Source organism: Atractosteus spatula, chromosome 20 (genome assembly GCF_055471065.1).
Source record: "Atractosteus spatula isolate fAtrSpa1 chromosome 20, fAtrSpa1.hap1, whole genome shotgun sequence".
Classification (NCBI taxonomy): domain Eukaryota; kingdom Metazoa; phylum Chordata; class Actinopteri; order Semionotiformes; family Lepisosteidae; genus Atractosteus; species Atractosteus spatula.
Window position 1 is genome coordinate 15386484 of NC_142725.1, and position 15330 is coordinate 15401813.

At 36.3% G+C, this 15330-nt stretch overlaps 1 protein-coding gene across 1 annotated transcript in view; it reads left to right on the forward strand.

The window, feature by feature from the left end:
- The window catches only part of cfap74 (cilia and flagella associated protein 74), a 52478-nt gene that overhangs the window by 20023 nt on the left and 17125 nt on the right, over positions 1–15330 (forward strand). Inside the window, exons 14-21 of the mRNA XM_088937863.1 lie at positions 1255–1321; positions 2320–2409; positions 3841–4014; positions 4438–4594; positions 4954–5057; positions 6916–7038; positions 7442–7563; positions 11081–11209. Of these exons, the coding sequence (XP_088793989.1) occupies positions 1255–1321; positions 2320–2409; positions 3841–4014; positions 4438–4594; positions 4954–5057; positions 6916–7038; positions 7442–7563; positions 11081–11209 (966 nt within the window). The remainder of the gene's footprint in view (positions 1–1254; positions 1322–2319; positions 2410–3840; positions 4015–4437; positions 4595–4953; positions 5058–6915; positions 7039–7441; positions 7564–11080; positions 11210–15330) is intronic.

Genomic DNA, 15330 nt, shown 5'->3' on the forward strand with positions numbered 1-15330 from the left:
CTCAAGATAATTCTTATATCATGAGATGTTGACACCTTGGAATTGTTTCACCACATGCCTTCAGCCACTCAAACATTGGCAATAAAATGATATAATGCTATAATATTGTGTTTATGAAGAGATTTGAGGAGGCACAGAAGGTGGTAAGAGTCACTGTAATCTTCAATTTCCTAATTTTGCTATCCATAAATATTTCTACATGCATTGGAAGTTATTAACCCTATATTGTACAATCACAGTCAAATTATTTTTTGGACCAACAATCTTTTCTTATAACAACTGTAAATCTTCTATTATCTTCTTCTTCCCCGTGTGTTTAGAGGGCTTAGGGTTTTTAAACTGCTCAAGGCATGCAACTTTTTCTCACGTCACATCTTCAGTTTTCTGTGGCTTTGAATGTTCATTACCAAGGGCTGCTTTTGCCTGAAGAAAATGTTTAGCAAAATGAATTTGTTTCTGAAACAACACTAATATGTTGACTTTTGTGCCCACACAGTGCTTCATTTATTTTTATTGTATTTCTTTCTGGGAGAACTTCATTTAGCCAGGGGCAGCAGCTCCTACATCATCTGTATTTCCAGAATATGTGGCACACTACTTGATTTTAGTTTGAATTGTTCTATACAATCTGACCATAAAATGTTTTCTTAAATGCTTTCTAACTCTGGGTCATTCTCTTGTGCTGGTTTTATTGCAAAACTCATCTTTTATATTGTAACTTATCTTTTGTTATTTGGATTAAAAAGTGGAGAGGAATGGCACTTTCATGCCTCAGACAGTTAAAGGTCAAGATATACAGTACCCGTTCTTGAAATGCATATTCTGCTCTTTGGTTATTTGGTTATGTGATTTAATGTTTCTTTCAAAGAAAGTAAAATAATACTGAGTAAATTGAATTCCGCACAAATAAACACATATACAAGGTAATCACATTTCAAAATATTGCTATAACAAAAACTGAACTAGTGAAAACCTATATCCTGTGTAAGTTGTTTTTACAGGTCTTCGGTTCTCAGATATTTTTTTAAATAATTTATACATCATATATTTCATAATACCCAGTTTTGCACTATATAATAGACCACCACAGTTCAGCAGCTGAGTGCAAGATCCTGCCTATTCTAAAAATCAGATTATCAAGGATGTTCTTCTCCTTGTCTTAACTCATGTATCCACCTACTGTAAATCATAGTTCAGGCTTTTTTCTAACCAAATGGAAAAGCTGTTCTGATTTCTTTTTCTGTGCTATTCCAGCTTTGAACCCCCAGGGGCTATGTCTGCTGGGATGTCCTGTGACATGCTGGTCACCTTTAAACCAATGGTAAGATGACAAACCACTAGTGATTGAGTTGCATTTCGATGACATGTGTGTGTTTATTCTGCACTGACCCATTCCTCTTACACTGCCCGACGAGAGAGACCTGTTCTTGGCTTCTTTGAAGAGTAACACTTTCCATTGCCTTGGCTAATATGCAAACTGAACTTAATCCTGAGGGATGAGCATTCAAAACATTTTTCCTTGAAAAGGGTTATTATGATCCACCTTCGCAAGACAGAATAGTTCCCATCATTTGGAAGCTAGAGTTTCACGCTTGGACAGCAAAAACCCTGCTTGCTGTAGCTGTGTTACAGATCACTTGTCTTTCAGCAATGGGCAAAATGAAATCCAGCACTTCAAGCAAAGTTCTTTTTTGATTTATTCTATTACCACAATACAAAAATTGAATACAAAAGCATGAACTCAATGCTTCACTGGAGTTGAGGTGGTTCAGGTATTTCTGAAATTGTTTGCTGAGATGTGCTTTAGTAGATTAACCTTTCTTGGCACCTGTCATATTTTCAACAAGACTAACGAATAATTCAAGAAAAAACATTAGGGTAATGGTTTTATTCGTTTGAAATCCAGTTTAATTTTTTTGTTGTTGTTCCACATGTCATTTCCTAGTCTATTTGTGTGCCAGTGATGATTAACCCTTGACTTTCTGTGTTGTCTGCTGTAAAACAGCTGTCTTTTTTGTAAGTAAACATGTACACAGAGAGCCTGGAGGCTTTTTTTTAATCAGCTCAATCTTTTATTGCATCATTAGGTTTTGTGTCAGTGTTTGCACTCCAGTCATTCCCCATTTGCTGATCTCTTTGCTAATAGACTTAGATTATTAAGACTTAAGTTTAATTTTGAGAATGTAATAAGTGAATTAATGCTTAAACCAAAAATGTTTGCTTGGTTAGAATTGCTTCCAGTTATCCTCTGAAATGTCTCAGTGCATTTAATAAAACCTGTAATCCTAATGGATGTGGATTTTTTCCTTTTCCTTTCAGATAAATAAAGATTTGGATGGAGAAGTACAGTTTCTGTCTCAGACAGGGCCATTCTCAGTCTCTCTTAAATGTACCATCAAGAAGTGTGAGGTGAGTTTGATGAAAATACCACTGGCACATTTTTAGACAGCTGTGCTGAAGTGTTCACATTTCAATAAAGTTACTACATAGGTTGAGTAGTTCTACTTTTTCGGCATCTTTTACTAATATTTTTTCTTTGTTTTATTTAAACACATTTCTCAAAACTGTTTTGAATCTACAGTGAAATGTCTTATCATTTTTAACTACAGCATTACAAATGAGTATATTTTTTGTGAATCTGTTCTGTGCTTTTTTGAGATCTGTTTCTGTCTTTTCAATTTTCTAATATTCAATTATGGCTGATATTTAACTGCTGTTACTTTTAATTATTTTACGTAATCTGGTTGTTACAGAATTTAGCATGTCACCTGTGTTGGTATTAAATCAAATGATTTTTGACAAATGAGAGTTCAGGGAAATTATTTTGCATACCAAAGGGTCATTTTTAATGTGCCCACATCTAGAAAACTAGGTAGTATGTATCTGAAAACGCTATATGTTTACCCACTTCCTACCTGTACAAAGCAATTCATAAAGATTTTTGTTTGCGGTTCTCGAAAATGTATTTTGAACTTGATAAAAATCTAACACGTAGTAAATGTGGTTAATTGGTAACATGGCCCCCTGTTTTCTCACCACACCCTGACTGAAACCTTTTGTTACAATATAAGTCAAGTCTGCACGTCTAGCTCATTTGAAGATGAAGATTAATTATTATCTCACAGCACTGTCACAAGTCGCTGGAGGGATAAATAACTCAGTTACACTTCATTTTTCTCACTAAGTGGTTTTGTGTCCCTTTCTTGTTATCAGTGACTTTTTAAATACTTTATATATGCTAGACCTATATATAGTGGGGGTGATTGGGTGGTAAAGAGGTGAAAGGCTGAGATTACCTCCTGACAGTTTAGCTCCTGCCTTGCTATCATATTAATATTGGATCAAAGGATTCTTGGTTATGTTTAAGTTCAAGTTTCAAATTTAAAACTTATTTTAGCATTAGGTTATGGGGGATGGTGGTATGTTTTTTTGCAGCTGTTTGCACTACTGACAGTTAGCACAACCAATTCTATCACTGCACTCCTCTTAAAACAGTTTGGTACTTTTAAAGATTTTAAGGCAATTATGTGATGCAGAAAAGCATTTTGTCTTGAGTAATGCTCTTCTCAAGTCATTTTTTCAAACAGTCATTATGCACTGGCAATATAATGATAATATTCCCTTCTGAATAAGAAACAATACAAAATTGCAAGAATCTATGCTAGTAAAAGGTATCTCTTTATTAGTCTTTTGAGCGAACAACAAGTACCTTCATCTGAATACTCGGGAGGGATCCCTTTACGATAAGTGATGTGTCCCTCAGCAGGCTGTTGAATCAGTATATGTATTTTTTTGAGCCCAGTGAGAGATTTCTCATTATCTGTCTTCTACTTCTCACAGCTGGCTGTTGATAACAGCCTCATTGATTTCGGTACCCATGTGGTGGGTGAGACAATTTCACGGGTAATCACCCTGACCAACCGTGGGACCCTGGGAACACACTTCATTCTTGTTCCATCGTCAGACTCTGGTCCAGTCCAGCTTGTATCAGAGCCTTTCTCCTTGGAGCCAGAGGTGAGAATCTGGGCATCATATCGAGTGTGTGTCCAACAGCACAGCCCAACATCAGGATTCCCCTTGGAAAGTCTCAGAACTGATCCGCTTTCTGTCTGAACTGGACAACAGACCATAAAATACATAGTTTTGTTGCATATAAGCAGATGTAGAATCCACTGGGTTTTTGGCTGATCCGCCGGATTTTAAGTAAAATTAAAATGAGGGGTATAGCTTAATTTGTTGACTGTTCGAAGCAGAAATGATTAAGTCTGGATCTCAAGTTCAACATTACATCTTATATCCTAATTACTTCAATTACATTGTTTGAATTAGATGTCAAATCTTAAGAATGTCGCTAATTGAAAAGTACATATCATACCCCCAGATCCATACCTGGTCTGAAGGCAGTACTGTATTTTCATATTTCTTACAATCCGTCAGGTTTCCCAGGAGGTCACCAGTGCAGAGGTCATCTCAGAAGGACAAGAAACATCTCTGCAACAGGTCTCTGGGGAAGACTGTGACAGAGCAGAAGAGAATCAGAAACCTACCAATGGGACAGTGTCTTCTTACACAGAGAGAGAAACGTCTGGTAAAGGCATGTGAACAAAATCAGCTAGTTGTGTTTTTTCAGATCTAAGGAATATGTTTTTTAGGCTTCATGGTAAGGAAGGGGTTTCACACTATTGTCTTGCACCCTTGTCTGTGCACATTGTCTTGTTCTGATTGGGTTTTCTCCATGTGCTCTGCGATCCTCTCTCAGTCCAAAAACATGCAGCCCAGGTTATTCGGCATCTCTGAATTTCCCTCCGATGGACTGGCATCCCATCCAGAGTTAGTCTCTAGCTCTCCGTGACCCTGTGTAAAGATAAAGCAGTTAACGGAAGGATGGATGTTCCTAAGTCTATTATGTTCTAAATTATGTATTTCTCCTTTTATTTCTTATTTCTTAAACAGAGCTGAAGGACCAAGAAGCTCCTTCTGCAGAGCACGGTGGAGCAGAGCTGCTTGGGTCTGGCAAATGGGGTGTTGTGGAGACAAGTGAGATTAAACCTGGAGAGGTAGGAACTGTACTGCATACAGTATGTCTTAGAGTGTACACTGCACAGATTACCTCTAGAAAATAAGAAGTCCGGTCACTACAACAAGTTCACCTGTGCATAGATGGATTCATACAGTTTTCAGAATTAAAAAGAAATTGGTCAGAAAAATGTAGAAGTATACATACTCAATTTTATATGAACAAACACATTAAAAAGATACAATTTGAATGAGAGATGAAGCAGGATTGCAAAGCGAGGGATTCTCAGGTTGAAGATCTATGAGCTGGAAACATAAAGAGCAAGTTGGTGTTTTCTGTGGGGCAATTATTTTAAACTTCACACTGTCTGCAGACTGAGAACAGGACAATCAACATTTCCAGACACTCACAGCATTACTGAAGCACAAAATAAAATGTGCCACTGAGAGTTACAACTTATCAACTGCATCAAAATGTTTAAGCCACTCTTTATAAATTAGGAATTAATACAGTATATATTGAACACTTTCCTGGATATTTATTTACAAGTGTGATTAGATTACAAACCATTACATATTGTTATATGGAAAAAACTTGGATCAGAATTTCAGGCTAAAAATACAGCTGGGCACTAAATCATTCATTATTAAAATCAAATGTGGGAACTCCATTGGTTAGTGTGATGCTGAAGTTTGGTAACATTCTGCTAATAATTTTGAGTCGTCTGGAAGGGTAGATTGTGGCAGCTCTTTCCAGAATTCCACTTCAAGAAGATTAAATGGAAGCTGATGCCTAGGATTCTTTGAAGGGATTATTGGGATTATATACAGTTGTCAATTAAAAAAATCCTAATGTCTCTGAGCAAACATCATCTTGTTTAAAACAACCATCCTCATAATTATACTTTTAGAATTGAATAATGAAGATGATTTATCACTGAGAGTGGCAGAAGATTAAGTAGGCTGATTATGACATGGTATCAGATAATTTAGTTTGTCAGTTGTATGTATTACATACAATTCATCAAAACTATTTTTATATCATGATGTCACATTATATATAATTCACTTTTATTTTCTTCCCAAGTGTTTATAAAATTGAACTGGGACTTTGCTGTCAAGTTAAGGAAAGATCCATCTTACTTAGGTTGTCAAAATTCCTTAAAACTCTCATGGTTTATTTTGAATTTTTCATGCACAGGGTTTGCATTACAGATCCAGGACCTGGATTTCTTACGTAACTCACTGCATGAATAGATACCCCATGTGACGCTAGTTCTAAATTCTTTTGGACAGGTTTTTTGAAATGTTAGTGCAGTGCAGTTTGGAAATGTAGTTTGCAAAGTCTTCAGTCTTGCACTTCACTTTAGACTCTAGATACAGTATCCATCTGCCAGCAGATGCCACTCAATTAATCACTTAATGCATTACATGATGGTGTTTACATGCTTCATCTCCATTCTGGGTGTGTAACTTCTTCCTAATGGAGTCTCCTGATGTGAAGCTTTATGACACTGAGCTCTTCCTATGGGAGACAGTCTGTGTAATTGTGACCTTCATTGCTTTCTGAAACACATTAATAAACCTAATGCTTTTTCAGGGTGTTTGGATCTCTCCTTTCTATGTTGTCTCTTTTCCTAAACTGGAAGTGCAATTTGCCTCGCGTCAGACACACTTCTCCAGAGTATTTACTGTATGCCAGTTTGAAGTTGCTTCATTTGTGTAATTCAAGGGGGCGCTAATGGCCTGAACCTTTTTGTCAGCAAAGTCTACACATTCTGAAATGAATTTTAAATCAAAACATTGTAGAAGTAGAATTGTTTCCTTAAAAACACAAAAATCCAAGGAATGGAAGCTTTCTCTGTAATTTTCTTATGTGATGTTTTGTCCATCTTCCAGGTCCGGGAAGGTGAAATTGGTCCATTATCCTGTATCAAACTGCAAATCATTTTCACTCCCACAATTCCAGGAGACGTTCAGATGGCCTTTGATATCAGGTTCTCTGACCCCAGCGCACAACCTGTAAGTGGACATGTGGTGATTGTATTTGCTGTGGCCCTTAGCATCTTCCTGTATAGGAAGAGTCATAGACATGAATGTTAACAGTCTGTTGGTAACCTAACAAGTTTAACATCATTATGTACAGTTTAGTTTATTTCCCTGGCTTTTTTTCTTATTCTGCCTTCCTTGTACTCTTTATCACATTCTGGAGCTTAGTTTTGAAGTTTTTTTTTAATTAAGGACTCAAAATGTTTATCTATGAAAACATTCTAGCTATGGTGCTCAAAATGGGTCAGCGCACATTTGTGTGCCACATCTATACAGTATAGTTACTCTTTTTCCAAAACATTTCAAATTGCATTTTTTAGTACAGTTACATTGTAAAGTCAACTTACAACTAACTCATTTTTTCCCTAAATTTCAGATTCCCATTACAGTACGAGGGGTTGCCATAGATTTACCTGTTTGGGTTGCACAGCCAAATGTTGACTTAAAGATTTGCATGTATGACCGCCTTTATCAAGACAGCATTGTTGTGCATAGTAGGTAAGTCTATTAGCCTTGGATGTTCCTCTTTTCTTGAAAGAAAAAAATATTTGTCCTCACAGACTTTATTTGAAGCCGTATAAACAAATCAGATGTTTTATATGTTGAGTTTCCTATAACGTATGATTCAAATATTGAATGTCTTCCTGTCATCATATTCTTTTTGTAGATGCTTAATCTTCATTGTAATATAACAAAATGAATGATTTATGGAAAAAAAGATGTCAAAATAGACATCAGTGTAGTTTTGAAATAAGATTATTTGCTTTATTTTCTAATTACTTTTTTTTGTATATACTATATCGTTTTTAAAAAAACCTACTCCCACCCATATAATGTATTTCTTTTCATGCCAAACATTTACCATAGCTGTTTGCACGTTTGGATTTTTTTTTTGTAAGGCTCCATAAATATTAAATGAATTTAAATGAGGATTTCTTTTAGGAGCTATTAAAAAATCGTTCATTTAAAATGTCGCGTTACTTGTTCAGTTAAGTACTTGTCGTAACCTATAAAAACAATTGGATGACTTTATTTTTTTGTTATCCTGTGCCCCCCTTATTGTCAGGGGAACCTGGAATAGTGCATCAAAGAGCAGGTACCATCTGGAGCTCAATTACACATTTGTAGGAAGTAATAGTGCCTGAAAGCATGAAGGACAATAGGGTACTGTTCATCTATCCCACAAATCAGATGACAGGAGCAGCTGCAAATTAACTTGAATTTGGTTTTAAAAAGTTTTGATTTTTCCCCAGACACCCCTCCTCTGTCCTGTGTTCCTGTGTGTTGATATCAAGTCAATTTTGTTGCAGACTTATCTATATGCAGTCTGCTAATAAATATATAATGTTCCTATGAAGCCTGCTGTAAAAGCTTTACTTTGTGGCACAATGAAAGTTGAGACCTTGGGATACGTGTTGCAAAGGACAACAGCAGTGGACACTGAAAGGCTTTGTACATCTGTGTACCATGTGCTCTCACACACGAAAATCATTCTGAGCACACATGGTTTAATAAGGAAGAGGTGCATGTTTCATGTTGTCACCCTAGCACGTTATGTATAGACAGGTTTCATTCAAAACACTGACATCTGCACTGAATAAATAGATTGCTTTTGTCATAAGGATCATACGCTCCTAATAACAAAACATTTTATTCTCATGTAGTTTATTTCCAATAATTTACGTTTCTTGTTTCTGGAAAAAAAGATTCTTGATTTTAAATATGAGATTGAAAAGCCACCTGAAAGGAAAGGATTCTTGCGGTTTTTGAGGTAGGCGTTCCCACTCATGCACTGTGAGCAGTCCAGCCCTAGTCTGTATGTCTGACAAAACAGATGCAACACAGCAGGCATTGGAATCTTCCAAAAATTCATGTTCACCAGGCCCACATGCCCCTTCTAGGGTTTTACGCAAATTAAACTTGAATGTTTTGATGCAAAATACTGCATTATTCGATCTAAGAAAAGAACATGTGGAAAGATTAATATATTATTTTCCAGAACGGAAGAGGTTATTGCAACTACTTAAATTAAATATGCACATACAGAGGTGATGTAACAAAAGTATCAGCTGATATAATTCTTCTGAAAATGTTCAAAAGCAGTTAGCAGATGTCTATGAAAGCAGAATCTTAAAAACGCATCCCATAAATATTTGATTTGATTATCATTAAAACAGACTGTGCCTGACCTAATGTTGGCTGAACAGTGAAGAACAGAGAAGAATAAGTATCTCTAACACCTGGCTATCCTTTTTAATCCTATTTCGATGTTTTTGAAATGGCTCCTGAGAGGCTCAGATGCTCAACTCTTAATATAGAATTTTAAAAATATCCTCCTTCTCTCCAGCCTTCCCAACTCCCCGCCCCACCCCTCCTAAACAGGTTGGCACTATTTTTGATTTTCCAAATTAATCGCCTTACTCCCCAGTTATGAATGACTGTAGAGAGGGTGCTGAGTAATTATCCACACCGGCTCTCTGGGTTTCATTTCAAACCAGGCCCAGGGCTGCTTGGGGGAATGTGCTGCCGAGAAAGCAGCTCAGTCTGCCATCTGGACTGACAGCTTTTAGACCCACAGTGGGAATGGAAAGTGACACCAGTGTACCCTGGAAGCCTTGGAGCTTTTAACCAGGGGTGGACATTAGCACAGTAAGGGGTTGAGGGTATACTTGGCAGCTGGTATAAAACAAGGGGCTGAAGGCAAACTAGATTGTAATATTAAACTACATAGCTGTTTCATACAGTACAACGCAAGTAAGCATTTAACAATTGGAGTATCCTTTCATGTGCGCATTTCCGATTCTTTTAAACACACAATGAACGATACCAATGGAAACTAAAATAGATTGGCACAATCCATATTGTTACAGTTAGCCCACTCATTTAGTTTTTTTTATCATATGTATTTTCTTAATGTTTGCCTGCGGTCCTATACAAACTGTAGGTTAAACAGAAACCTCAGCCACACTCAGGTGTGGTGCGGTTGAGGTGAGGCTTGTGGTTAAGTGCTGTTGGTTTGTCTGTTAGGTATAGCTTCTAGTGTGGTCATACTAAATTGGGATGTAGAAAAACTCAGGGAAATGTGCCACACACAATGCATGGTATTGTACGCTCTTTTTTCCTTTACTGCCTGGGTCCCTACCACCTTCATTGTCCTCGTCCCTCACGCTTTTAAACATAATTGCCACAAGTGTCACTTTTCAGAAGGCATCAGCCTGTGGGTACACTACTGACATCAGAGGTTAAAACAGCTTGAAAGCCAATCAATGAGTCCATTTTAACAGCAAAACACAGAAATGAATCAAATTGCAACAGTCCTCCATCCTGTTGCTGGAGTGGCATCTGCACTGTGTGAAGTCCTTTGCAAGTATTGTATGTGTGTAGTTGGACTTTGCATGAAGAATCCCAATGGTAAAGATCCATTTATATCACCAGCTCCTTGTATGTCCTTGCCACAGGGAGAACCATCTGTGGGAGTCTATTAAAATTGGGTCACTTACATTCTAGGAGAACAAAAAAATTGGGACTCAGTTTTCAAATTATCCAGCAACTCAGCAAAGGACACAGTGCTCTCAATATCACAGAGTGACTGCAACTCAAACCATAACATTCTTTGATCATGACAGTTGTACAGCTCTTTCTACAAATGATTAATGATCATAAGTGGTTTATTTGAAAGGTAACATTAATATTATGATGATGATGACTGTTTAAAAAAATAAAAGTTAGAGGTGATTTATGATCAGCTGTTTTTTTTTAATTTGTTGGCAGTTTCTTCAAAAATATCATATGTCATTTTTTTTCCACATTTAACCACATTTTCCACATTAAAATTGAAATATCTAATTGAAAATGTGGTTAAATAAAATGTTTTATTCACTTGTCTCATCATGGTCTCGGCACTGGGACCCTGAATACTAAAGCCACAGTGAATCAGATGTATGTGCACCAACCACTTTACACAGTAAGTCTTTCAATGGTCACCTTCACATTAGCATTCTCTACTGTGTTTCAGGTCCAGCACGGCTCTTCGTCTCACTTTTGTGGTTTGCAAGGAACTTCGGAACCACTTAGAAATACTTCCTAAGACAGGGTACATCCAAGCTCAATCAACCTTCAATGTGCAGCTCAAATTCCTGCCCAGGTAATTGGCATCTTGCAGAGAAGACCAGATTTTAAAAACACATCTTAATATTTCAGCTTCGCTGCTATTAACCCTTTCAAATGTTTCGAAATCTTGAGGCGCTGTTCTAACTATGAAACTTCCTTCATATTGGTTGTTTGGTTGGTTATTATTGACACAACTTTTTAAATTATATTTTCCTTTTTTTAGTAAGGAAAATGGAAACAACAAGCTTTCATTTGTTGTTAAGGCATCTACAAATGTGGCTTTTTTTATACCCCTGTTTTGAAATCTAGACAGTACTGTAAAATGTGGGTAAAGTACATAATGTTAAGTGTGGTTTTGGGGAAGGACAACCTAAGCACTAAGATGAATTAATAATAACACATATAACATAAAATCCAAGATGATAATTTATGAGGTTCACATTTTTCTCTCCTAATTGAAAAAAAAAAACTTTACAGCTTCACAAAATCCCGAACATTTAACAGACTCAGTGCCATTAAGACTTTAAAGACCTCTGAGCGACATATTCAAATTAGAAACAGGTAGAGAAAGGAAGAGTTATTTTTAGATTACGGGACAGTATTGAACAGAATGGGGTGGCAAGTTCTTTTCTGTGTAGCACTGAGGCATATGAATAAGGTCTATGTTCTGGTGCAGTGACTTCATATGACAAAGATGTCTCTTTTCTGTACCTTGTTGTGTTAATACTGGGCATGCAGGCATGAGCAGAATGTCAGACGGCAGTAATCAGCTTTCATGGAGTGGTGGGTTTTGGGATGTGGATTAGGCAGGAATTACAACACTACTTCCTCTTCCTCCAATTTCAGCATAGAAGCTGTTTTATTTATGTCAACTTTCATGCATGATTTACACATGTTGTGCATCCACCTGTACATACATACCTGTATATACCAAAGTTCATCATATTTTACGATTCAATAAAAAATGTATAAATACGTAATAAGTATTAAAATAAATACATTAGACAAATCTGAAATATGGTTCTTAATAATGTTTCCAATTTAAGACCATCTTTTTTATCTGTAAGAGTTGTTTTGAGCCCTTAATTTATGGATTTTCCATACCTTTGCATTGGCATATAGAAACAGTAAATGTATTCTTTTGGAAAGGAAGTACAATATGCTTTTCATTATAATATAGTGTATTGTTCCACTATGCACTGAACTGCAGCTCAAAAAGGCAGAAAACACTGTGCCAAGATTAATGTAAGTCTCAAGACTGCAGAATCTAGCTTTGATTATTTTATCTTAATTGTTTAAGGTTTATTAGTTTCATTATGGAGTCATGAAATCTTCATGGGTTCATACTCTTCCTCAGTGAATGAATTGAGAATCCCACCTTTATTATAATGCCCAAAAAGTCTGCTGTAATAGGCTAGAATAGCTCCAAGTAAAAAAGGAACATCATCATTTTGATGTGCATAATGAGTGTATATAATTAATTAATATCTAGTTTGTTTTTGCTGAAGATGTGCTTTTTAACATCTTTTATCTAAAGCAATTGTTTGCTATCATCTGATTATTTTTCCTGAGCTCATAGAGTTGGGTTAACCTGAATAGAAAATAATTAAGAAAATGCATCCATGTCTCTATTAATGTCAGCAAAGAGCGTGCTGTTGATTAGCTTTCAGATTGGGATTCTACTTCTGGGGATTGTAATAAGCAGCACAAGTAAGCAAAACTGAACCAGTGTGAAATTAAAGTGTTTTAAGATTGCTTTTTTGTTTAAAGCAAGTTTCAAAAGAAGATTTTTTTTACACATGCTGGAAATGTGTTATTCTGTCTTAATCCTTTCTATAACCCCTTTGATGATCACTGTTTTCATTGAAACCAAAGGCTTTACATATGAGATAAATGTGATAAAAAAATTCTAAATGCCTTATGTATGGCATGGTGAGGATTTATATCCAAAAGGGTTGAACTCCACTCGTATGTATATATATGGAGATGTTTTCTATGAATTGTGTTGGGCCTGATCTATAGGTGGTGTCAAAATAAATTTAAACAAGTGTTCAGTTGTTTCAGATGAGACTGAAAATATTGCAAATTGTACAGCTGTTTATTTTGTTACTCAAACATATCAAGGAAAATGATAAAATGATGTATTTGTGTTGCAAAGTACAGGTAACAATCTCATAATATATATAAATGCATACTTATACTCTTATCTTGCAGCAAATCAGTTTCAAGTTCTTCTTTAGTTAATTAATTCAGGAATTTAGGTCCCTGTGACTCTGTTTTCTATTCCTATTGAAGTTCTTTTCCTGCAATCAATGAATGTTTCTCTCTTAGTGCCTTTAAGAAGGCCGAGGGCCCTATTAGAATAATGCAAATCAAAGAACATATTAATCAAATTAATTAAAGATTTTTACGTGATTTTCGGCACAAATCAATGGTGACGTTGTACAGAGATATCAAATATCCCATTAGATGGTAAGGAGTTAAAAAGTAGATGTAGACCACAGTTGAAAAGGAAATTGAGCCAAATCTGAAACCAGCTCAATCCAAACATTGACCAGACAGATGGGATTTCTGCTGTCCTACAAGGACTTTCCACTTTCCACAGCCAAGCTAATTCAAGTGTCCAGCTCCAGCAGAGATTCCATTAGCAAAGAACAAGGGATTCTGTTAATAAATTAAAATTAGTGTCAGGCCTCAGCGACTGTCTCAGTATATGACAATAAACAAAAGACGAATCCTGCTTTCCACCAGACACACTGGGAGTTAGTCCATGATTTTCTTCATGTGTGTTGCTAACTAAGCTGTTTTTGTTCTCCTTTAGAAGACACCTTACAAACCTTTTCCAACAGTCGAATTATTTGGATTTGAAAGAACTGCGGGATAAACTCAAAGCAATGGTAGCAACAGGCTTCCAGAGATCTTTTAAGTATAATTGGGTTTTAAAGTGCTTTGGTGTTATTTAGAATCCCCCAACGTCTGGAAACGTGATTAAAATCACATAAGGCCATTGACTTACACAACTAAGTTTTCATGCAATAGGAGTTTCACCAAACAATTGACAGTGGCTTCAAAGGAGTTTGGCTTCACAATGTTTAAGTGAACTGTTTATGTGCTGTTTGATTTACCCGTCCAGGTGTCATGTTCATCCTCTGATCAGCAAAAGTGCTGCATTTCAACATTTTAACATTTATTCGCAAAAATATGACACCGGGAAAATTATTGTCCTGCCGAGGAGGTTGTAAAAAGACAAAATTTCAGTGTATCTATGTCCATTTAATTGACATAATAAAGAACACATTTTATATTTTGATTTTTTTGCTTGTTAAATGCAGCTACTGTAGAAGGTACTTTGTGTGATGCTGAAAAAGTCCTGTCAGTAGAAAAAGTCCATGAACTCTAAATATGGTCTCAGGTCTGTCAGAGCTACAAAGTAATATAGCAGGCGTAAGACTGGAGAATCGAGGTGGACACTCACTGAAGTTTGTCTTCCAAAGAGCCAGATGTAAATTTGGTCCACCACCAAAAAATAAATAAAAGAAGGGTGTTTGTAACTAAAAATGGTGTTCTTTGGAATTGCTAGTTACAAATGAGTAGGTGATGCAAGAAATGCTAACAACCACACCCTTACACACAGCTCCAGAAAGCAAAAACCTACCAGTGCAAATGCATGTCTCTTAACCCTCCAGTTAAAAACAACTTTTTCTGTGCATTAAAGTTTTTCAAGTGTCAGTAACTGTTGTAGGATTTGTGTAAGTAATGAATGAGAAACACTATTTCTGCCAAAAATAATGTCCTAGTTTCGCTTTTTAATTGATTCATTGTTTTTTGTAGGTTTCATTTTTTGTTAGCTTCATTTAAGTTGTGGTATGCACTGAAAGATGTCATTTCTCAGTGGAACAAACACCAGAGATTTATGGACCCATTTCTGTAGCACTTAATCAAATGATATAATCTGATGGATTGTTGTGAGGCTCCTGCCCTGCTTTGATCATGCATTTTACTGACATCACCATGGCTACAGCACAGACAGAGTGCAGGTCTCTCCTGTGGCTGAAACTGCAGTTCATTTGTGGCCATGATTTAATAAGCCTGACCAATCTTCCACACTGTAACTAACGCAAGAAGTTCTTTTGAGCAGTCAGAACACTGAAATGG